The following is a 24,563-nucleotide window of genomic DNA, read 5'->3' on the forward strand; positions in this document are numbered from 1 at the left end:
AACCTAAACCTCCTAAAGTGTCATCCGCAAACTTGCTGAGGGTACAATCCATCCCATCCTCCAGATCATTAATGAAGATATTGAACACGACCGGCCCCAGGACCGACCCCGTCGGCTCCAGGCAGCTGAGACAGGGGAACGAAGGGGGAATCCAGTCCTGCCTAACACTCAATCCGAGCACCCTAAACACCAGCCCAGCCACGCCTGCTGGTTTCCTGCTCCTGGCTGGGCGGGCGGGTCTCTCACCGAGTCATGCTGCGGATGATCCATGGGGCGTGGCCCAGGGAGGGCACCGACTCGTCCATCAGAGGATGCGTCTTCACGAAGTTGAGGATCTCGTCCGGGAAGGAGTTGGAGGAGTTATAGCGCATGCCGGGGGCCGCGCAGCCCCCGGGCCTGGGGGCAGAGGGGGAGGCAAGGGCTGAGCGGCACGTATCTCCCCACCTCCCGCCCGCCAACCTCGGCCCCTCCCACCCGTGTCCCTCCCGGAGGGTGCAGCTGCCAGCAGTGCCCCGGGGGAGCAGGAAGCCGGGGCGGGGGGGCGACCCCGCCTACCTGAGCAGGGGCGTGACCAACGGATCACGAACGGATCGTTCCCGCTGTCGCCCCCCTAACCCCTGTGCAGGGGCAGGTCCCGAACCCTCAGTCTGACTGCATGGGCCACATGTGACTCTTGTGTAGTCAGAGCTGGAGGTGGGGGCGGTGAGGGGGACACTCTAAGACACAGGGCCATGGGGGAGGGGGTGATACACTAAGACACAGGGCCTCCGGTGGGGGATGGGGTGGCAACCCAGGACTTGGGTGGGGAGGGATGACATCTCAGGACCCAGGATGGACACCCCAGGACATGGGGACTAGGGTGGGGGAAGGACACTCCAGGACAGAGGATGGGGAAGGGGAGGGACCCCCCAGGACACAGGGCCCAGGGTGGGGGAGTGGAAGGACCCCCAGGACCCAGGACAGGGGAGGGACCCCCCAGGACACAGGGCCCAGGGTGGGGGAGTGGAAGGACCCCCAGGACAGGGGAGGGACCCCCCAGGACACAAGGCCCAGGGTGGGGGAGTGGAAGGACCCCCAGGACAGGGGAGGGACCCCCCCAGGACACAGGGCCCAGGGTGGGGGAGTGGAAGGACCCCCAAGACAGGGGAGGGACCCCCCCAGGACAGAGGGCCCAGGGTGGGGGAGTGGAAGGACCCCCAGGACAGGGGAGGGACCCCCCAGGACACAGCGCCCAGGCTGGGGGAGTGAAAGGACCCCCAGGACCCAGGACAGGGGAGGGACCCCCCAGGACACAGGGCCCAGGGTGGGGGAGGGTTGATAACTGGCCATGCTCTCTGCGTGGGGCGCGCCGCTGCGGGGTCCTGGCGATACACACGGGCCGTTGCCCAGAGCATGGGCCGTCCACTCACCGCGGCTTCGGCACCAGCTCCTCCGGCACGGGAGTCCAGATGGACTCGGGGGATTTCTGCTCCCGGAAGCGCCCCTCAAAGACAGACGCCACCTGTGCCATGTCGAAGGCGCAGACCGCTGAGCCGGGGATGCTGCAGAGACACGGGGGCCATGAGAGCCTTGTCGCTGGCCCAGCCTCCCAGCACCCACTTCCACCCTCCTCCCGCCCGGCTGGGACCCCCCGCGAAGGTCACAGAGGACGTTATGGGCCTGGGCTGAGCAGCTCACTAAGGACTTGGGTGAATTTTCTTTGGTGTCCCGTCGGTTCTTGTCTGGGGTCGGGGCTGAATTCTGCTTTGACTCTGCGCTGATCCTTTGTTGGGTTCTGTTTGGGATCTAGTACCGCGTGGGATCTGGTTTGGTGTCTAGGCCCAACTCTGTTTGGGATCCATTTGGGGTGGGGTTCTGTTTGGGATCTGGTTTGGTGTTTGGGCTTGATTCCGTTCAGATTTGGTTTGGTTTCTGAGTCTGGTTTTGCCTGAGATCTGCTTCGGGATATGAGCCAGCTTCTGTTTGGGAGCCAGTTTAGGTTGAGCTCTGGTTGGGATTTGTCTTGATGTAGATTTGTTTGGAATCCTGTCTGGAAACTGGGCTGGGTTTTGTCTGGGATCCAGTCTGGAGCCTGGGCCGGGTTCTGTTTGGGATCCAGTCTGGATCCTGGGCCGGGTCCTGTCTGGGATCCAGTCTGGAACCTGGGCCGGGTTCTGTTTGGGATCCAGTCTGGAGCCTGGGCCGGGTCCTGTCTGGGATCCAGTCTGGAGCCTGGGCCGGGTCCTGTCTGGGATCCAGTCTGGGCTGGGTTCTGTCTGGGATCCAGTCTGGAGCCTGGGCCGGGTTCTGTCTGGGATCCAGTCTGGAGCCTGGGCCGGGTTCTGTCTGGGATCCAGTCTGGAGCCTGGGCCGGGTTCTCTGCACAGCTACTTAGCTCCCAGTCCCACAGAGCAGCATCCTCACCCCTCGGGGGACCCCTGGCCTGTCCCCGTCCATGGCTGGCACCTACATCAATGTGGCGGCAGGAGCTGGGAAGGTCTCTGCAGCCGGCACGGCTCAGGGTGCTAACGGGGCTCTGACAGGCGGGGGCTGCGTGTATGCGGCTGCTTTCCCAGGCAGACGTGGCTGCTGGTGATACAGCCCTGCAGTGACGTCACCGCCCCGGGAGGGCAGGTGTGATGAGCAGCGAGTGAAAGGGACAAACCAGAGGTGCCCAAATCCTGGAGGGGGCCGAGCTGCCTGCCCCTCTTGGTGGCTACTGCCAAGGCTCGGGGGCAGGTGGGGGTGTGTGGGAGGGCTGGACTGCGTGGCTCAGACAGCAGGAGCAGGGGAGGGAAGCCTTCAGAGCAGCCAAAAGGCAGAGAAAAACCCATTCTCTGCCCACTGCCCACCCTGGGCGGCTCTCGCCATGGCAGATTTGTTACCAAAGCTACCGCCAGACCTGAAGAGCTGGGACCCCCCACTGCACAATCAGCCCTCGCCCCCTGGCCCTGGACTCAACAGGCAGCGCATACCAATCGCCCGCAGCTATCAGGGCTGTTCCCGGGCCTGTGACGGGAGATGCCCTGGCCTCCCCGGAGAAGGGGGGGGGGCACGTCTGGATTTTTCTCCCTGCCGCCCCCGTGGGTTTGCATATAACCCCAGCCATGGAATTTATCCCCTGTGGGTGAAACTGACGCCTCCGTGGGTTCCCATGGTGCCGCGTGGCAAGAGGATCCCAGTGGGCTGGGCTAGGGAGCGGATAGGACTTCTATCCAGAGGTGGTAGCCATAGGCGCCGACTGTGGGTGCTCCGGGGCTGGAGCACCCACCGGCAGCTCCCCATCAGCTTCCCCCCGCGCCTCCTGCCAGCCGGCGGGCCCTGCCGATCAACGCCTCCCCCTCCCTCCGCAATCAGCTGTTTCACGGCACGCAGGAGGCTCTGGGGGGAAGGAGCGAGGATGCAGTGCACTGGGGACAGAGGGTGGAATTGGGCGGGAAGAGGCGAGGTCGGGGTGGAGCGGGGGCAGGAAGAGGCAGGACGGGGCCTTGGGGGAAGGGGTGGAATGGGGGCGGGGCCTGGGACAGAGCCAGGAGTCGAGCACCCCCCCCCCCCCGGCACTTTGGAAAGTTTTGAACTGGGTCAGGAACTCAAGGGCACAAGGTCGGACCTGAGAGGAGCTTCAACCTCCCACCCGGCCTGGTGTGAAATATGCACGGTGACCCCCTAAATCACCCGAAGCCCATTGCACGGCTGGTGGATGGGAGGGACAGTCTGAGCCCAAGCCTGCCTGGGCTAGTGCCAGGAGCAGCTCACGATGGGCCTGATCCAGTGCCAGTGCCAGGCAATGGGAGTCTTTGAGCTCTGGATCAGGCCCGAAGCTGGGTGTGCAGACGTTTTCCCTGAGGTGCAGCGGCCTCTCAGCGAGGCTGCGTGGAAAATCTGCCGCGGGGGTGCGGTGGGGGTGTGTGGTGTTTGTTGCAGACCTGATCCCAAGCCGAATGGAACGAATGCAAAGACTCCCACTGACGTCAATGGCCTTGGATCTGGCCCTCAGGGCTCGTGCAGGGTGCGTGCACAAGTACATGTGCGAGGGTGTGCACGTTGTGCACGTGCGAGGGTGTGCACAAGTACACGTGCGAGGGTGTGCACGCTGTGCACGTGCAGAGACTGCGAGTGGAAATCCAGAAGGGAGGACGGACTGATCCGCGCCCGATTGGGTCAGGACGTCGGGGTTCTCTGCAGACGTCCCGTGGCAGTCACAGGCCCAGCGCTGAGCTCCGCTAGCCTGTGGGAGCTTTGCCTGGGCAGACTGCAGGATCGGGTCCCCAAGCTGGCCGGGGCAGACGCCTGCTCCTTTGGGAAGGCGGCGCTGACGTCAGCTGGGGGCGAAATGAGCAGCGGGGAGAGCCCCCCAGCTGGACACGGTGCCCAGGGCCCCTCCCTTCCCCGTGGCTGAGGAGGACCGACCTGTTGGAGGGCGTGGAGAAGACCGCCAGCACCACGGGCCGCCCGTCCAGGTACAAGATGTCCGTCACCGACTGGATGACGTTGAAGTAGAAGTGCGAGTCCCCCGGCACGGAGCAGTTGAGCCGGGCCTTGAGGAAGGATGTCCACTGCTTCTCCAGCACGCGCTGCGAGCCGCCCTGGTCGTTCTTACACACCCGCGCCACCCGGGCCACCACCACCTGCAGCCGGGACGGGGGTGTCACGGGGAGGAGGCACCCACCCCCGCCACCCTCCCAGCCCCGCCTGCCCACACCGGAGCTGCTCTGCCGCCCACCCCCCGGCTAGCCAGTGGCCCAGGATCATGGAGGGGGGAAGGGAGGGATTGAGCTTTGGGGGGGCGGAGCGTGGCTAACACCCATGCAGCGGTCTCTGTGCGCCCCCCTGTCACAGCCTGGCCTGAAAATGCTCCTGTGGGTGGATCTTCTGTCCAACCCATCCCCAGGTCCCAGGCCAGTCTTTAAGGCCTGGCACGGGGACGGCAGTTTCTCTTCTCTGGTGGTGCATGGATGCCAGCACCCAGGATCTGCAGAGCTGCGGGCACACGGGGGGAGCTGCCCCTCCAGTCTGGCCTGCAAACGGGAAGCCAGAATGGTGCCAGCGCCCTTTCGCTCATGGCTCGGGGTCCACAGCCCCCCTGACTCCAGCTCCAACAGACCCACTGGAGATCAGGGCCCTTGGCAGGTCTCCCCACCCACCCGGCAGCCTCATTCCCCGAGGGCGCCCTGGACATTCCCTGCCTGGCTCTACTTTGCTACAGAACTCCCCCACCTGTCTGGAACAGCCCCAGGGCGAACGCCCCACCCTCCCAGGCTGCAGCCTGTCCTCCACATCTGACCAGAACCTGCCTCCGCAGACATGCGCTGGGGCCCCGTTGGAGAGACAGCAGGGCGGAGCAGGGCACGGGACTGGGACTTAGGAGACTTGGGATCTATTCCCTGCTGCGCCACTGACCAGCTGGGTGACCGTAGGCAAGTCACTTCCCCTCTCTGTGCCTCTCCTTCCCCTGCCTTTGTCTGGCTCGCCTGCTTACACAGTATGTGCTTTGGGACAGGGATTGTCTCGTGTGTGTCTGTGCAGCGCCTTGCACAGCGGGGCCCTGATCTCAGCTGGGGCAGGGACTGTCTCCTCCTGTGTCTGTGCAGCACCTTGCACAATAGGACCCTGAGCCCAGCTGCTGCCTCCGTGTGCTGCTTTGAAACTAAGGCAATTCTCCCAGTACTTTGCCCTGTAAATTCATATACACTGGTCAGAAGCATCCACTGCCCACAGAGCCATCGGTCGTCCATGTGCTCCCCGAGGCCTGTGATCGCCATTCTCCACCCCAGCCTGTCCCCAAGGCTTCCCCCAGGGAAGTGAAGGAGCAGAGCAGAAGCCGGCTGGGCGGCCCTGCCCCTGGAGAGCGCTGGCTGAGTCTGGGCCACGCAGCCCGGGAAGGCGCCTCACCTTCTCCAGGTAGTTAAACTCCATGGCGATCTCCCGGAAGAAGAAATAGACGTGGCTCTTCCACTCCACAGCGTGGACAAAGTAGGGCTCTGGCGGGAGAAGGGCAAACGCAAGGGGGTCAGGGCCTAGCCACAGGAAGCGGGGAGGGGGAGTGGGGGGAACCCAATGAGAGCCAGCAGGGCGTGTTCCCTGCGGGGCACCCTCGCCCTGAGACAGGGCCTGGCGTGAGCGGCCCAGGAGCGGCGTAGGGGGAGCTGCCACGGGAGCCTCCAAGATGAGCAACTTTCTAAGGCAGCCGGTAACTCAGCCCCAACATCAGATCCAGCTTGGTCCCCAGGAGAGAACGGTCTCCCCCTCCCCCACCCCACTGGGAATGGCCTCTGGGCCTCTGCGGGGACGGGAAACCACCTTTGAACCACTTGGAGTCATGCTTGACGGTGCGCAGAGTCGGGCTGTCCCCCAGGCTCCGGTAGATCACCGTGTCGATTGCCAGGAAATCCGTCACCGTGGCCGTGAACAGCATCCCGCCTGCCAAGGAGAGAGCGGAAATAAATAGATCGATAGATATTGGGGTGATAGATAGATATTGGGGTGTGTATGGAGATAGATAGATAGATAGATAGATATTGGGGTGTGTATGGGGATAGATAGATAGATAGATAGATAGATAGATAGATAGATATTGGGGTGTATATGGGGATAGATAGATAGATAGATAGATAGTTAGATAGATAGATAGATAGATATTGGGGTATGTATGGGGATAGATAGATAGATAGATAGATAGATAGATAGATAGATAGATATTGGGGTGTGTATGAGGATAGATAGATAGATATTGGGGTATGTATGGTGATAGATAGATAGATATTGGGGTGTGTATGGGGATAGATAGATAGATAGATAGATAGATAGATAGATAGATAGATAGATAGATAGATATTGAGGTATGTATGGGGATAGATAGATAGATAGGATGTATGGGGATGGATAGATAGATAGATAGATAGATAGATAGATAGATAGATAGATAGATAGATAGATATTGGGGTGTATGGGGATAGACAGATAGATATAGATAGATAATGAGAGAGAAAAGGTGGGCGACGTGATATCTTTTATTGGACCAACGTCTGTTGGTGCAAGAGAAGCTGCCGAGCGACAGCGAGCTGAAGACGAGCTCTGTGTAGCTCAAAAGCTCGTCTCTTTCATGAACAGACGTTGGTCCAATAACAGATATGACCTCACCCACCTTGTCTCTCTCATATCCTGGGACCAATACGGCTACAACAACACTGCAAGACAGACAGACAGACAGATAAATGGGTATTTATTGGAGCAGACGGACAAAATGACAAAAGGAAGATAAGTAAAGCGAAAGAAAAAATGAACAAAAGAAAGAAAGAAGGACAAAAATCAAAAAGACAACGAAGCCCCGAATTTGGCACGTTGTCCCCCAGGCCAGGCGGGCTCACTGCGGGGAGCCCCCCTTCGCCCCCCACCCGCCCAAGAGCAGGGAGCAGGCCGGGCGGTACTGACCCGTGAAGAGGGCGACATTGGCATGTTTGGGGTCGTAGGGGCACCGGGCCATGCCGCTGATGCTGTCTCCAATGGGCTCCAAGGTGTCCATCTAAGGAGAGGGAGAGAGGTGGTAAGTTCGCACCGGGGCCTGACAGCTCCCAGCCTCCCCGCACTCGCCCACGGACAGCAAACTCAGCGGGCGACTAAAGCAAGGCCCCTAAATCCACAACCAGACACCTCACTGAGTGACTGGCCTGTCGGGGTTCCGAGTGCCGCAGCTCCTACTGGCTGCCAGGGGAGTGCCACCACGCTGGGTGCTGGGCACACACACAGCCCCGGCCTCAAAGACCTTACAGATTAAATGGGCAAGGGAGGGGAAACTGAGGCACGGCGAGGGGAAATGACTTGCCCAAGGTCACACCGCAGAGATGGCCAGGCTGCCTATCACACAGCCTGCACCTCCATCCCCTCTTGGCTTCAGGAGGTTCCCCAGACTCCTGCCCCATCAGCCCGGTGCCGTCAGATCCACTCTCTAGTTTAGGTGTCACCCGCTTAGGATTCCCACCAAGGACGCCTCCTTGGCTTCTCCCTGGAACATGCTGCTCCCTGGCTCCTCGTGTCCTGCTCTGCTGTGCCAGGGGATGACAGCAGCACGGGTCAGTGTCATCTGTTCCCATCAATACTGGATAAACTGTGACTCTTTGCCTTGCTCCCTGCTTCATGGCTCCCTCCCGGGCTCTCCGTAGCCCGGCCTCCTCCGCACCGGGCCGGGACCTTCACCGTAGCCCGGCCTCCTCCGCGCCGGGCCGGGACCTTCAGCGTAGCCCGGCCTCCTCCGCGCCGGGCCGGGACCTTCACCGAAGCCCGGCCTCTGCGCTGGGCCGGGATCTTCTCCGTAGCCCGGCCTCCTCCGCGCCGGGCCGGGACCCTCACTGTAGCCCGGCCTCCTTCGCGGCGGGCCGGGACCTTCACCGTAGCCCGGCCTCCTTCGCGCCGGGCCGGGACCTTTACAGAGCTGGCGCCGATCAGCAGGGACAGCCCCCGTGGGGGGATGCAGAGATCCGGGCCTGATGGGGGAATGTCCCCAGTGCACTGTGCCCCAGGCTGCACCTGCTGCCTTGTGCTGCCCCATTGACACCCTCCCCCCAGCTCTGCTCCATCCCAGAAGCTTGCCCCAAGCAACCCGGGCAGTTCCCCTGGGGCTGGGCCGCTGGGGCTGCCCCTTGCTCCCCAGGGTGAGGGGGCTGCACTGGGTGCTCACGCGCTGCACTTTGCCCGCCCCCGCTGCCCGCGGTGAGGAGCATAAGGAAAGCAGCCCCAGGAGGAACAGGGCACCGCGTGCCCAGAGGGGAGAGTCCCCAGGCAAGGCAGGGGGCTCAGGGAAAGACACTTGCACAGTCAGCGATTAAATGACACAGAGACCCACAAATGCTACACAGGGGCCCATGCTACACATGTGGGACCCCGCACATGGGAACATACTCTCTATATATGTTACATGTCCATACGATGCCTACATGCTACGCACGGGCCCGCACGACATACACACCACACGCCACCCACCGGAACACATACATGGGACACACACGCTCCACTCCACGCTAAACACATGAGCACGTGCCACATACACCCGCTCGTGACTCACATGGGACACACCCCACCCACGTGCGCGCATGCCGAACACGGGCAGATGCTGCGCCCCCTGCCCCCGACACACACACGTGCGCCCCGTCCCGTGGGTAGACCCCGAAGGCCGCGTTCTCCGTCCCCGGCTGCGCGGGGCGGGGCGGGGATGACTCACGCTGTAGTTGGCGCAGACGGGGTTGAAGGCGTTCGTCCCACACACGAAGAGCGTGCTCTCGTTCGTCACCAGCAGCACCTTGACGAAGTTCCGGCACTCTGCCTGGAGAGGAGAGGGGAGCGGGGTCAGAGCCAGCGGCCGCGCTCAGCGCACTGGGATTACGCTGCGGGGGAGGGAGTTGGGAAACGTTGCTCTGGGCCAGCCTGAGACGACGGGCCCGTTCCTGCTCGTAGAACTCATGGGCGTGGGGCGTGGGCCTGGTAACGGGGAGCAGAATTTGTATTCATGCACCCAGCTGGCCAACCTGTGGGCTGGTTCGGCCACTTTGACGCATGCTGGGCCCAGCACCGTGCCATGGGGTGAGGACCGCACCAGGTGCCCATCTCAGTACATCAGGGAAAGCGCAACCTTCAAAGGACATGGTCAGGGAGCCTCGTCCCACGTATGGTAAAGGTAAAGAAATACATCTCTCTCTGTCACCATGCACCCCTGGATCCATCCATCCTATCTACCCACTGTGCCGTTATTGATATAATTTGGGACCATATAGATCATTGTTGCAACCAAGGTCCTGTAGTGGCACCCAAATCTTGTATAAAGGGGGTCAAATGGGGTGTCTTAGACAAGGTTATGGTTTACTGGTTATGATTGTGCTGTCTGTATGTGTGTATCAATTTTGTAGTTGAAGTTATGAATATTGGCTCTATACTGTCTGTATTTCAAACTTATGCTATGCTTCTGGGTGACATCCCAGACAAGCTGGTGTTAGCTCTGCCTAGCCTGCTTGATGGCCCATTAAGGACCATCAGCTATACAATGGACCCATTGAGAGAAGGCAAATATGCCTTGAGACTCAGCAAAGTATGCAGGGACTGGCCCATGTGACTCCAGACTCCATTTTGCTGTAATTTTCCACAGTAAGGACAAAGAGGTGTTCTTACACCTGGAAAAGACTATATAAGGCTGATGCCTCATCTCCATCTGGTCTTCAATCCTGCTTCATACCTCTGGAGGAACTTTGCTACAAGCTGAAGCTTTGAACAAAGGACTGAGGACCCATCCCAGCGGGGGATGTATTCCAGAGACTTGATTTGAACCTGCAGTTTATTCTATCGCTGCTGCAAGCCTGAACCAAGAACTTTGCCATTACTGTATGTAATTGATTCCATTTAACCAATTCTAGCTCTCATCTCTATCTTTTTCCTTTTATGAATAAACCTTTAGATTTTAGATTCTAAAGGATTGGCAACAGCGTGATTTGTGGGTAAGATCTGATTTGTATATTGACCTGGGTCTGGGGCTTGGTCCTTTGGGATCAGGAGAACCTTTTTCTTTTACTGGGGTCTTGGTTTTCATAACCATTTGTCCCCATAACGAGTGGCACTGGTGGTGATACTGGGAAACTGGAGTGTCTAAGGAGATTGCTTGTGAGACTTGCGGTTAGCCAGTGGGGTGAGACTGAAGTCCTCTTAGTCTGGCTGGTTTGGTTTGCCTTAGAGGTGGAAAAACCCCCAGCCTTGGGCTGTAACTGCCCTGTTTGAGCAATTTGTCCTGAGTTGGCACTCTCAGTTGGGTTCCGCCAGAACCGCATTGTCACACCCACCCACCCATCTAATCTATCCATCCATCCATCCCCATTCATCCCTATCCATCCACCCATCTATCCACCCCCTGTATCCATCCATCCTATCTACTCACCCACCCATCTAATCTATCCATCCATCCCCATTCATCCCTATCCATCCACCCATCTATCCACCCCTTGTATCCATCCATCCTATCTACTCACCCACCCATCTAATCTATCTATCCAACCCCATTCATCCCTATCAATCCAGCCATCCACCCATCTATCCACCCCCTGTATCCATCCATCGTATCTACCCAGCCACCCATCTAATCTATCAATCCATCCATCCATCTATCCACCCCATCCCTCCATCCATCCACCCCATGCATCCATCCATCCATCCCCACTCATCCCTATCCATCATCCATCCACCCCCTGTATCCATCCATCCTATCTACCCAGCCACCCATCTAATCTATCTATCCATCCATCCCCATTCATCCCTACCCATCCACCCATCTATCCACCCCATGCATCCCCCTGTATCCGTCCATCCTATCTACCAGCCACCCATCTAATCTATCAATCCATCCATCCATCTATCCACCCCATCCCTCCATCCATCCACCCCATGCATCCATCCATCCATCCCCATTCATCCCTATCCATCATCTATCCACCCCCTGTATCCATCCATCCTATCTACCCAGCCACCCATCTAATCTATCTATCCATCCATCCCCATTCATCTGTAGCTATTTAGCCATCCACCCATCTATCCACCCCATGCATCCCCCTACATCCACCCCCATGCATTCCTACCTAGCTAGCTATCCATGCTCCTCTATCTATCAATCTCTTTATCTATCTATCCCTCCCTTCACTTGCATCCCCATCTATCCATCTCCATGCACACCCTCTATGAAATCCACCTATCTCTAAGCAAACCTCTCTATCTAGTCATCTAGCTAGAAATGTTTCCCTGTTGCTTTTGTTTTTAAATCTAGGTTAGAACAGTTTTCTGTTTCTATTTAAAACGCTCTGGAGGGTTTGCACTGAGAACACTGCAGCGTGACTGGGCTAGTGCCTGGGAACCCAGACATCCCACTAGTTAAAGGCTTCGCTTAGTTTCATTGTCCAATTGGAGGAAAATGCCAAAAGGGGACAACATGCATGCACAGAGGCAACCAAGAGGTGTTAAAAATCCATCCAGCCTTAATCATCTTCGATGCTGTTGGCTGCCCAGGTGAAGGAATGATTTTGAATGCCGGATTTGTAACCTGACAGCGGCCCTTTGAACCTTGCACAGAGACATCAGTGGCTGGATACAGATGGGCTCCTCCAGCCAGCTCCAGGTGCCACTCCAGATGGCAGGGTGGACACAAACAGAAGGGCTGCAAGTTTAGGGGCAGATGGCCACCTGCACACCCCACAGTTGGCCCTCGTGAACCAAAGCTCCAGGAACGAGGCCTTCAAAAGTGTGCAGTGGGGGGGGGGGGGGGGGGGGGGGGGGAGAAGAATCCAACCAAGCACCTTAAACTCCATTTTTCCAGGCCTGCTAGGAAACCATGGAAACACACATTCATGTGCTTTGATTGGGAAACAAAGAGAGGCCGAAAACCTGTGAAGCTGCCTGGGCAGAAAGACAAGACGTGAGCAAGGGCAGGGGTGGATGGAAACCGCTGAAAATGCTTCTGCAAAGCTCAGAGGTGCGGGAGAGGCCAGGGGGCCGGGGGTGTGCCCGGGAGAGGCTCAGGAACCTGCCAGGGGTTCGAGGTTACTGTTGATGAGGGTGCCCATATTTGCAAGGAATAAAAACTGGTCCTGGTTTGGGGATGGGGTGGGGGATGGGGAGGGCAACCGTCCTTTAAACCTTCACTAGTGCCCCAAATCAGGCTCAAAAATTTAAAAAACCTCAGATCAACAGAAATGGATAATTAACCAAAAAAAACCCACCAGCAATTGTTAAAAAAATTAAGAAGTCAAATTTCCCCAGCAGCCTCAGAGCCCCAATCCCAGCTGCCTTGTAACCAGGGCTGGAGAAGCTGAAAATGAAACTGACTAGGAAGAGCCGTGAAACTGACAAGCCTGTTTTCCTCCTCCCCAGGAGCCCATTGGTTGTTCAAACCCTCTCTGTGTTTGGAGCTGGGGCTCCAAATGTCCCATGGATAAGACGAGGAGGGAGTTTATCAAAGGCAGAACGGGAAGGTTAGGTGCCCATCCCCCACTGAACGTCTAGGGGAGGTTCTCTTGAAAATCCCACTCTCAGACCCCCCAAGTCTGAAAACGTTGACCTCCGATGTTTTAGGAAGATTGTGGGTCAGATTCTCCCGTCCCTTACACTGGTGTCGATCTGGAGTAATTCTTTGGGCGTGAACAGTTCCACTCCCAATTCAGACTGGTGTAAGCAGGCTCAGAGTCTGGCCCTCAGTTGTTTAACGAGTCAGCGCCCCGTTCAGCTAATGCTGATTTAGTCCACTTCCTGGCGGTAATGGTGAGCCAGAGCTCCTGCTGGCCCGGGTTCTGATCCAGCGGGGCACCGGGCACCGGGCCGCCTGGTGCTCTGCCTTTTGCAGCCTGAAGAGGCATTAATGGAATCTGGAAATTGGATTTCTCACCGATTATGAGATGTGTCTGTTCTGATCAACAGACCAGAAATAATTAATTACAAAGCCAATTATACTAGCATCTAATAAATCACATTTGACACAAATGTTTGCAGGGAGTTAACAGGCAGAGAGTATGACAAACGCAGCTCACGGTGGGGCCCACGCCGACCACCCCACAGCGAGCGGGAAGGCAAAGCGGGGAGCTGGCCAGAGAGCTGGAGCACCAAACAAGGCCAGTGTGCTCAGTGGATAGTTGTGGGAGTGGGTGTATTGGCAGTAGTGAGCTGGGGCGTGGATCCCGGTGCACGCCCACGCTGGGAGCGTGAATCCTGGCACCAGCGTGCAAAGCATGGCGCCGCTATTTGGAGTGATGGCAAGCAACTTGGAGTCCTAGCCTGAGAGGAGTGGGGGGCAGAGAGCTGGGGCAATGTGCAGGGGATACACCACTTCCCCCCCAGCCCCCGCCCCTGCAGGCCAGGCAGCGGGGCGGGCCGCACCCTTACCTCGTGCTTCCCCTTCATCCGGCAGATGCTGATGTCGTGTGGGTTCGACCCCCACGTCAATTTCTGGGTATAAAAGTAACAAGGAACTCAAGTCAAACTCAGGTGAGCGAAAGGTCCAGATTTCCTCCAGCCGTAGCTGCAGCTGCTCCCCCTGCACCGAGTTAGCCCCATCCCGCCATAGCCATCAGCGAGATGAGTTGGCTGGGTCTTAGCTCCCTGCATTTGGCGCATTACTGGGAGCTGCATGAGCATCTCTATGCACAGAGGGAAGAGACCGGCCCGGGCATGCTGCCCCCTGCGTGCCAGTGGTGGCCTGAGGGGCTGGGCTGACGTCTGTACCTTGGACACCTGCCCAGGGCTTCTAATTGCTAGGAGCCCTTGGGACTGTGTGACCTGCTCCTGGAGCTGCCTGGAGAGATCCCGCGCTCAGGCTCCCACTTGAAGGCAGCGGCTTCGCTCTGAGCCCGTGAATAAGTGAGGCTGGTCCCTGGCGGAGGCATGGGGAGCCGGGCCCCCGGGGTTAGCAGTGCCTGGGAGAGACCTGCAGTGCTGCAAAGGCCCGGCACTCACCCGCTGGTAGCGCATCTCGCTGGCTGTGGCAGGCTCCAGGCTCACCCGGTACAGGTTATCCCTGGTGGGAGAGAAGGGAGGCAGGCGCCTTAGAGAATGCTGGCCATGGGGGTGAATGTTATATACAGCCCTACACAACCCACACAAAACACTCCCCAACCCACACTGCCAGCCCCCATCACACATCCCTCAAAACATCTCCAACCTCTCCCTACCAACCTACCCACTCATAACACATCCCTGAATCACCCCCTCGAAACCTCCCCCGTATGCACCCCAATTCATTCCCAATCCCCCCTACCAACCTACCCACTCATAACACACATCCCTGAATCACCCCTCAAAACCTCCCCCGTATGCACCCCAATTCATTCCCAACCCCCCCCACGAACCTACCCACTCATAACACACATCCCTGAATCACCCCCCAAAACCTCCCCCGTATGCACCCCAATTCATTCCCAATCCCCCCTATGAACCTACCCACTCATAACACACATCCCTGAATCACCCCCCAAAATCTCCCCCGTATGCACCCCAATTCATTCCCAATCCCCCCTATGAACCTACCCACTCATAACACATCCCTGAATCACCCCCACGAAACCTCCCTCGTATGCACCCCAATTCATTCCCAACCCCCCCCACAAACCTACCCACTCATAACACATCCCTGAATCACCCCCACGAAACCTCCCTCGTATGCACCCCAATTCATTCCCAACCCCCCCACGAACCTACCCACTCATAACACACATCCCTGAATTACCCCCATGAAACCTCCCTCGTATGCACCCCAATTCATTCCCAACCCCCTCCGTGAACCTACCCATTCATAAAACACAAGCAACAAACAAGTCACCAGCAGTCACCCACTCATAACCCACCTCTCAAACACAAATACCACCCCCCAACACATGACAATCTCTAGGACTGTCCTAACACAGACACACACACACATTCCTAAACAACTCCAACTCCCCAAACAAAAAGCTCCCCAAACACCACCCCTTCCTCCCCCACCCCCTGACACCCCCCCACACCCACACATGGGTGTAAGAGCCGGGCCTGGTGGGTGGGGCAGGCTGGTTCCCTGGCGAGTTGAGGGCATTTTCCCCGTCTGGCATGGGAAGCTTTTCCCAAGCACTCCACTGGCCGCTCCGACTGTGGGGCACGTGGTGTCCATGACGGGAAAGAGGCCGCGGGATCTGGAGGAGCGCAGGGCTCGTTCCGCCAGCCCCAGCAGGCACTGTGTCCCAGACTCATCCCAGGGCAGCAGGCAGGGATGCCCGCAGCTCTCCGAGCGGGCCAGCCATGTGCCCCACGCAGGCTCTAGGCGGTCAGCAGCAGAGCTGGGCACTAGCACAGGGGGCTGTATGCCCAAGCAATGCCGCGTCCCCACGGCCAGCGCTGTCTTTGCAGAGGGCACGGAGAGGCAGGGGGGACCCAAGGCTGGGCGCACGAGGCTGGGCACAGCCAGCAGCGGGTGAGAGGAAGGTGATCAGAGCAGGGCGGAGGGATGGGTGCTACTTCTGCACTGCCAGAGCGCCGGCCGCCTGAGGCTCCCCGGCCTCCCCCGCCACCTGCCAGTGCGTTCTGACTGACACGCGTCTGCCATCGACGTGGGCGACGCTACGCCCATCTGTCACCGTGACAAACCCTCCCCCCAGCCGCACGTTCTGTGCGGCTGGGGGGTGGCTGAACTGCCCCGGGTTCCTCTCCGGGGACAGGAGGGGGGATCCCCATGGGGAGCGGGGGTCTTCACCAGGGAAGGGAGGAGGGGTCCCAGTGGGGTGGGGAGAGGGGGAGCCCTGTGTCCCAAGCCTTCCCCCCTGGAGCTAAGGACCGCGGCCGACGGCTATTTTAAAGAGATGCCTTCCTGGGACCTTTCCCCCCAGCTCCCTCCCCCTTTCCCCCACTGGCTACTATACACTTCCCAAATGCCCCCATCCCGCCACTGGTCCCTGCCCCCTTTCCTGCCCTCGGGCCCCTCTCCCATCTTGCATGCCGGCCCCTTCCAGCACCCAGCCGGTCCCTGGACCCCTTCCACTCCTCCCCATCCCGCCCACAGCTGGTTCACGGTGCCCCCCCCTTTCCCCCACCTGACTGGCTCCTGCATCAATTACAAGTGATGGTGCATTAATGAACCTCCAGGAAACTTCCCCCTAATTGCTGTCTCCCGGGGCTCTGGCAAAGGAGCAGAGCCTTGTCCTCATTAGAGGCAGAGGCCTGCGAGCCGCGGGGAGGAGAGATGCCCCCGGGTCACTCTGCTCAGCCCCATCAGGGATGTGGAGCTGGTGGCCGCAAAATCCTTCTCTGAGGAAGCTGTATCATCCCCTGCTCACTGCCGAACTGCCCCCCCCGCCCCAGTGCCAGACAAGGCGCCTATGGAGAGAACAGGGGCGAGTCACGCACACTGGGGGTCTCCTAGGAGATGGGGTCTGGGTGACAAATCAGGGCATGGCCACTTAATGGTGGGGTGGGTGAGGGGCTATTATAGCACCTATTGCAGGGGTCCCCAACGCGGTGCCCGCGGGCGCCATGGTGCCCGCCGGGACATCCATGTGCGCCCGCCTACTGGCCGCCGGACAAGCAGCAGCCGAAATGCGTCAACATCAAGAAGCGCTACCGCCGAAATCCCGCCGAATTTCGGCGGCATTTCGGCGGCAACGCCTCTTCATGACGCTCCTTCACGGCGGCGATGCCTCTTGACGTTGCCGCTTCACGGCGGCATTTCGGTGGCTGCTTCTCCGGCGGCCACGGTCCTCGTCGGCTAGTTGTTTGGCGCCCGCCCGACAGAAAAGGTTGGGGACCACTGACCTATTGAATCACTGGGGATGGGCAGAAGCCCGCCCACATCTAACAGCACCGCCCCCACAGCCTAAGGGGAGGAGCCACCAGAACCAGTAATCAAATCATTCCAAGGGACATGACATGAAACATCAGGGACGGGAATGAAAGTGACAGGGATAGACACCGGGGGACACCGATCAGAGAATCCCGGACAGCACCCACTGCTCCTCGAAGGCGGCCAGAGAGCCAGGGGACACGGCCAAGAGGAACTCCGCCCGGAGACGTGACTTGAGGGAGGATCAGAAATAGGCTCCGCTGTCGCAGAGTCCCCGCTCCCCCCCATCCAACTTCCTCCTCCTGGTAGGGTGGACGGCCACCTTGACCAGCGTCAGGAGGAGGCTGACGATGGGGGTCTCGCGACTTCGTGGGGCCACGGACGGGGTGTGATAAATCAGGAGTTGCAGGGGAAAGTGCAGCTAAACCGGAGGAGGAGGAGGTTCTGGAAGAGCCAGAAGAGGGACTGCAACCTGGCGCCCTCGATGTAAATGCCCACCAGGGTCTCCCTCTTGCCGTGGAAGGGGCAGGTGTCGGGGGAGGTGGTACACACCCGTGCTCACAGCTCTGCGAAGGAGCCACCAACTAATATCCCCAGCAGGCCGTGGGACCAGGGTGGAGCACGGGCTGGCCCACCGGGGCTCCCCACCCTACGTGGGTGGAAGTAGGTCCTGCCACTTGGTGTCAGGGTGGGACACAAGGGTGAGGAAGTGAAGGGTGTGGAGTGATTTACGAGGAGAGGCTGAGGGAACTGGGATTATTTAGTCTGCAGAAGAGAAGAATGAGGCAGGATTTCATAGCTGCTTTCAACTACCTGAAAGGGGGTTCCAAAGAGGATGGATCTAGACTGTTCTCAGTGGTAGCAGATGACAGAACAAGGAGTAATGGTCTCAAGTTGCAGTGGGGGAGGTTTACGTTGGATATTAGGAAAAACTTTTTCACTAGGAGGGTGGTGAAGCACTGGAATGGGTTCCCTAGGGAGGTGGTGGAATCTCCTTCCTTAGAGGTTTTTAAGGTCAGGCTTGACAAAGCCCTGGCTGGGATGGTTTAGTTGGGGATTGGTCCTGCTTTGAGCAGGGGGCTGGACAAGATGACCTCCTGAGGGCCCTTCCAACCCTGAGATTCTATGATGGGATGAAGTGAATGATTCTTGGGCCCTGCATCCACAGTATCCCAAGCGCATGGCAACTCCATTGCTCCAGCCCTGCTGCCTGACCCGGCTCTGGGGGAAATCTCGCGGCTCTCGCTGGCCATTTGTTTCTCAATCTGGCTTTTTATGCTGATTTATGGGGCTGGTTTCCACCATAATCGGTGCAGTTACGTGGCAGCCTTGGATGTGAAAAGTTCGCTGCCTAAGTGCTGAGGCAAAATTATGATTCATGGAGCCGATCTGGGAGTGGGTAATTTATGCTCCGAGTGGCCAGATCTGTTTTTATTCATCTCAATTAAACTGGGATGGCAAAAACCGATACATTTGGGCTAATGAATGAACAAGTTAAATACGCATTTATATTAATCTGTGTTCTAATGCTCCTGGGCTGGCGGGCCCAGCACAAAGCCCCCTGACAACAGTGCCAGGAAAACATTCCCTCTCGGCACCGGCCAGCAGGGGGGGCCCAAACGTTGCCCAGCTAAGGGCTGTGCTGGGAATATGCTGGGCAGGGCCCCAGGGCTGTCTACTTTAGTGGAGCATGATGTAGCCCTCCTTCTTTTTTAACACAGATGCAGCCTACAGAAACTACAGTTCCCAGCATGCATTGCTCAATCTGAGCAGAAAGCCACTCAGCTCTAGATGGAGCACTGCATGCTGGGACCTGTAGTCTTCTACAGCCCACATCTCCTCCACAAGCCGAGGCAGAATATTGCATGCTGGGATCTGCAGATTCTGGGGCTCACAGCACCCACTCAGGTCTAGGCGGAGCATTGCATGCTGGGACCTGTAGACTTGGGCTCACATCTCCTGCTCAGGTCTAGGTGGAGCAGTGCATGCTGGGACCACAGGCTGCATTCTAGATCTCCGTGTGTTGCGTTTGCTGCAATGACTGAGTGCCCCGGCGACTAGATCTCTGTTTATCCAGAGCGGGTGCAGCCTGGGCAGCAGCAGGGCAAGATTCCCCTCCACTAACTGCCTGGCCAATGGGCCACAACCCTGCCTCGGAGACATCAGCCTCCAGGGCCCAGTCAGTCCCAGACCCCACTGCCGACCAAGCGGACAGCTGCAGCGGCAGTTGTATGAGGGAGCCTCCTGACCAGGGCTCAGACAGGGCCGCCACGGCTCTGCAGGGCTGAAGGGTGAGCCTGGCTAGCAAAGGCGGTGGGTCACTGGCAGTCCGGGGATATGGTCTCTCTTTACACGGAGACCTGTGGCCAGGAGTCTGGGTGCTACCATCACTAATGCAGTGATCACGGTCATCTGCTCTCTCCCATCGGGATGGCTCAGGTGAAGCAGGGACGCTGTGTTTCTACCATAAGATCGGCCAGACTGGGTCAGACCAATGGTCCATCTAGCCCAGTGTCCTGTCTTCCGACAGTGACCAGTGCCAGGTGCCCCAGAGGGAATGAACAGAACAGGGAATATAATATAATAATATGGAGATATACCTATCTCATAGAACTGGAAGGGACCCTGAAAGATCATTGAGTCCAATCCCCTGCCTTCACTAGCAGGACCAAGTACTAATTTTGCCCCAGATCCCTAAGTGGCCCCCTCAAGGATTGAACTCACAACCCTGGGTTTAGCAGGCCAATGCTCAAACCACCAAGCTATTCCTCCCCGTGATCCAGCCCCTGTCGCCCATTCCCAGCTTCTGGCAAACAGAGGCTAGGGACGCCATCCCTGCCCATCCTGGCTAATTGCCATTGATGGACCTATCCTCCATGAACTTATCTAGTTCTTTTTTGAACCCTGTTATAGTCTTGGCCTTCACAACATCCTCTGGCAAAGAGTTCCACAGGTTGACTGTGCGTTGGGTGATGAAATACTTCCTTTTGTTTGTTTTAAACCGGCTGCCTATTAATTTCATTTGGTGACCCCTAGTTCTTGTGTTATGAGAAGGCGTAAATAATACTTCCTCATCTACTTTCTCCACACCAGACATGATTTTATAGACCTCCATCATATCCCCCCTTAGTCACGGTGAGGCATGATTTCCCTTTACAAAAACCATGTTGACTTTTCCCCAACAAATCGTGTTCATCTAGCCAACACACAAAGCCCAGAATTGCAGATCTGCCGCTGTGTTTACAAATGATAGTTGTGTGTTTCATTAACCAGCCACTGAGATGGAAAGCCTAGTCCAAAGTCATGATGCAGCCATAATAGATAAAGTTATATGCTCAGAACTGGCTTTCGGCCTTTACAAGGGAGGGGTCACAGAACAGTGAGCCACGAATTGGGGTCCCCCTGTGAGGAGGGGGTCACAGAGCTGTGAGCCACATATTGGGGTCCCCCTGTGAGGGGAGGGGTCACAGAGCTGTGAGCCATGTATTGGGGTCCCCCTGTGAAGGGAGGGGTCACAGAGCCGTGAGACACAAATGGGGGTCCCCGTGTGAAGGGCGGGGTCACAGAGCTGTGCGACTCATGGGGGGCCCCATGTGAGGGGAGGGGAGTCACGTGGTGCGGTGTGTGAGATGCAGGTTTTGGGGTCCTCTCTGTGAGGGGAGAAGACAGGGGACAGCAGGTCAGAACCAACAATCGGGGCGCCCCTTGTTGGAGGGCCAGACAGCAGAGGCCATTAATGACTCACGGGGGGGGGGGGCATTGGCGTCAATGGAGCACTGCATCCCCATCTCCATTACCACATGGGGGGCTGGACCCCATCTCTGGGGGACCTCAGCCCATCCTCCACTCTCACCAGCATCCTCTCTCCCCCTCCCTTCCCGTAGGCTGCAGGTTGCTATGGCGCACCTGGGTGCACCTCCCCAGGTTCTGCCTGTTTGGGACTCAGGCTGCGGAGTGCACCCCCCACACACCTGTCCCGTCCCCTCCCCCCTGGCCTGGCCTCCTGATCCTCCGGGTCTTCCCCTGCCCCTCCACCAGGTCAGCCTGCAGGAAAGGAGGAGGAGGAAGCAGAAAGGACAGCTGGGAGCATGGAGATCTCCTGCCCCCACTTCTCCCCCCAGCCCCCTAATCCCATCTGCACCCAAATCTCCTCCTGCTCCCCTGACCCCCCCAATCCTCTTTCACCCCCCCAGATCCCTCTCCTCCTTCCCCCATTTCTTGCCCTGGCTCCCCGGAACTCTTCTCTTCTCTGCATCTTGTGCCTTGTATCTTGGGGAGGGGGTGCCCAGAGATCTCTGGGGCATGGGGCCCCATTAGAGAGGGGTGCCCAGTCCTGAGCAGGGTGTGTTACCTGTCGCCGATGTACAGAGTCCTGTTGACCTTCAACATGCGCTGGATGTTGAGTCGCTCTGCCCTGCTGCCGTCCAGGCTGGAGAAATGGCTCAGCCCGCTGCCCACGAACACCGAGTAGTGCTTCACATCTGCCAGGGGACAGCGGCACCTGCTAGCTCCCCTCTTCAACAGCACCCCCGCTCTGCCCTCCCGCCCCCGGCCCCCGGCCCCGCTGCTCCAATCCCGCCCAGGCCACAGGTGAGCTGAGTTCTGCAGCCCCAGCTGAGCCGGGGGTTCTCTCCCATCAAATCGGTTTGATTGGTCAGGAGCGAGGTTCTGCCCCCGGCCCTGCCGATGCCCCTCAATCCCGACCTGTAGACACCCCCCATCTTTGGCTTGGAATAGCCTCCTACCGCCCCTAGCTCTGCCAATGACCTGCAAAGCAACCCCCATTCGCATGCCAATGTATCTGCCATGCCACATGCCGAGACGCCCTGCACAGAATGCCCCTCTCCCGCTCCACTGATGCAGTTCTTCCCTGCTCAGCAGGACGGGCCCCCTGGCATGCCAGTGCCCCACCCCTCCAGTATCACGCCAGGGCCACCTGCTCTATCTGCCTGACCTCCCTGCAGCCACCCCCTGATCCCAAAGCAGCTACCACCTGCACCCCAGTGCAGCCCCCTGTTCTGTCAGCGTCCTGTCCCTGTGCTCCCCTGGGACCCAATATTCAACGTGAAACCGGGGCTGGGGCGGATTGGCGAGCGAACGCCTCCCCTTTCGTCCCCCCAGGAACCCGCATTGTAAAGTTGGCTTAGCACCAGACTGTGCCCCACCCCCAGCTCTTCCTTGCCTGGCCCCCCTCACTTCCACAGTCCCTCACTTACAGTCTCCGGGGGCCACGCTAATGGGCCCGGGCTCTTCGGGGAACACGGCGTCGGCCGCCCCCTCCAGCAGCAGCAGCAGGATGAGCAGATCGCAGGGCAAAGTCATGGTCTCCGGGAGGGACGGGCGCCCTTCACACCTGCGGGGGCACAAGGAGAGACAGGAGTGTGAGAGGCAGGGGGAGGGGGCGCAGTGGTGGTCAGCAGCCAGCAGGGGGCAGGCAGAGAAAACCAACCCCCCGCCCCCCACCCCCACCCCCCTGCCCCCAAAAGGCGAGAAGGGGACGGGGAGGGAATGTCCGGCCGTTCCAGTTTCAAAGGCGCTAACGAAAGCAGCTGTTTGGCACCATCACGGCCCGCAATGGGGGGTGGGGAGGGGGCACGGCTCGGGTTTCCCCCTGCCCAGGGGGCCAGTGGGGAGGGGGTTAGGGGGAGTCAGGCAGACACTCCCCCACCCCCACTCGGCTCCATTACTGTTGGAGGAGCCCTTCCGCACCCAGCTCTCGGCTCCTGCCTGTGTGGCCAGGATAGGGGAAGGCGGCGTGGGGCTGGGGCCCCTGGGGTTTTAGCCCCAACTCTGGCAGGGGAGTGATCTCGTGGTTAGAGCAAGGGGCTCTTGGGAGCCAGGACTCCTGGGTTCTGTTCCCGGTTCTGCCACTGACTCCTGGTGCGACCCCAGGCAAGTCCCACCCCCTCTGTGCCTCAGTTTCCCCCTTTGTGCAATGCTGCTGTGCCAAAATGGTGGTGACTGGGAACTGTTGTCCCAGGGCTGCAACTGCCCATGGTCGTTCCCAGAGGCAGCAGGGAAAGAACCCGGACTCCTGTGCTCCCAAAGTACCGGACCCGCTGCCGGGCACCCCGCTTGGCAGCAGCTGAGCAGCGTCCCATCCCTGGGGGAACCCAGCGCTGCCTGAGGCCGGCTGCCACCCCTCCTCACTGAGGGTGGGGCACGGGGAGGCCTGGCTGGGAAACTCACTGCTCTTCCCAGGGGCCCTTGATCCCAGACCAGGGCACAGGCTCCCTGGCACACCGCTTGGGCTGAGGGGGCTTGGGGCAGAGGCTACTGGGCGGGGGGCCAAAAGCAGCTGTCTTTTGCCTATGGAGGAGGCCCTGGCTGGGAGGGGATTGTTTCTTTGAAGGGTGAAGGAAAGTGGGTCATTCCCAGACGAAAGAATCCCAAATATGCTGGGAAAAGCTGTTTTTTTCCATGTCCTGCTCAGCCCCCTCTGTCCACCCCCCATCTCTCGCTTTCCTTCCCTCTCCTCCACTTCCCCCTTCCCTCTCTCCCCCGCTCCTCTGTCATCCAACCCCCTGCTCTGCCCCCAGCCCTCTCCTCCGGACGGTCTCCCCAGCCCTTTCTCTCAGGTCTGATGGGCTCCGAGGAGGGCCATAGAAAACAGGAGAATTTGATTTTGCAGAGACCGCATGGACCGGACTGCCCTGGGGGCCTTCCCCTCTGCCCCCCACATCCCTGATCATGCAGTGAAGGCTGCTAGTTCCTCCAGATCTGGGCTCTCAGCCCTGTGGCACATCAGTACCTCCTCCCCTGAGCACCAGGCACCCCCATGGGCATGAGTGTGTCCCCCAAGCCCAGGGACTGAGCACAAGGAATCCGGAGCGACGGGTAAGCCAGCACCAGGGAATGTGAACCCCGGGCAGGTGGCTCGAAAGAGCTGCCCCTGCCTCCCCCCTCCCTGTGCTCCCCAGTGTCGCGGGAGGGTCTCCCTGGGTTTGGGGGTTCAGGGGGATGCTCTGGCTGGGTGGCCAAGGCCCCAGTGTTTTCCCACCCAGGTACTGAGCAGGGGTCATTTTAGATTTTGCTCAACACTTCAGTGGCACAAATCGACATGTAGGTGAGTGACAGAGATGGGGAGTGCACGGGGACAGCCACGCATCCCCCCCCCCCGCAACATAACCCTCTGCCCAGACCCCAGCACAACCCCCCCCCGACACAACCCACTGCCCAGAGCCCAGCACAACCCTCCCGACAACCCACTGCCCAGACCCCAGCACAACCCACCCAACAACCCACTGCCCAGACCCCAGCACAACACCCC

At 58.9% G+C, this 24,563-nt stretch overlaps 2 protein-coding genes across 2 annotated transcripts in view; both read right to left on the reverse strand.

Annotated features, from left to right (window-relative positions):
* SH3GL1 (SH3 domain containing GRB2 like 1, endophilin A2) overlaps positions 1–7,184 on the reverse strand; it is a 208,481-nt gene extending 201,297 nt beyond the window's left edge. Inside the window, exon 1 of the mRNA XM_065421944.1 lies at positions 7,168–7,184. The gene's annotated coding sequence lies outside the window, so the exon portion shown is untranslated. The remainder of the gene's footprint in view (positions 1–7,167) is intronic.
* SEMA6B (semaphorin 6B) overlaps positions 1–22,615 on the reverse strand; it is a 31,547-nt gene extending 8,932 nt beyond the window's left edge. Inside the window, exons 1-11 of the mRNA XM_065421934.1 lie at positions 22,510–22,615; positions 21,645–21,774; positions 14,446–14,506; positions 13,876–13,938; positions 9,194–9,295; positions 7,411–7,501; positions 6,280–6,399; positions 5,872–5,960; positions 4,390–4,607; positions 1,410–1,541; positions 247–396 (exon numbers count right to left, since the gene is read on the reverse strand). Coding sequence (XP_065278006.1) covers positions 247–396; positions 1,410–1,541; positions 4,390–4,607; positions 5,872–5,960; positions 6,280–6,399; positions 7,411–7,501; positions 9,194–9,295; positions 13,876–13,938; positions 14,446–14,506; positions 21,645–21,774; positions 22,510–22,615 — 1,262 coding nt within the window. The remainder of the gene's footprint in view (positions 1–246; positions 397–1,409; positions 1,542–4,389; positions 4,608–5,871; positions 5,961–6,279; positions 6,400–7,410; positions 7,502–9,193; positions 9,296–13,875; positions 13,939–14,445; positions 14,507–21,644; positions 21,775–22,509) is intronic.
* Positions 22,616–24,563: the final 1,948 nt, after the last annotated feature.

Source organism: Emys orbicularis, chromosome 24, assembly GCF_028017835.1.
Source record: "Emys orbicularis isolate rEmyOrb1 chromosome 24, rEmyOrb1.hap1, whole genome shotgun sequence".
Classification (NCBI taxonomy): Eukaryota; Metazoa; Chordata; order Testudines; family Emydidae; genus Emys; species Emys orbicularis.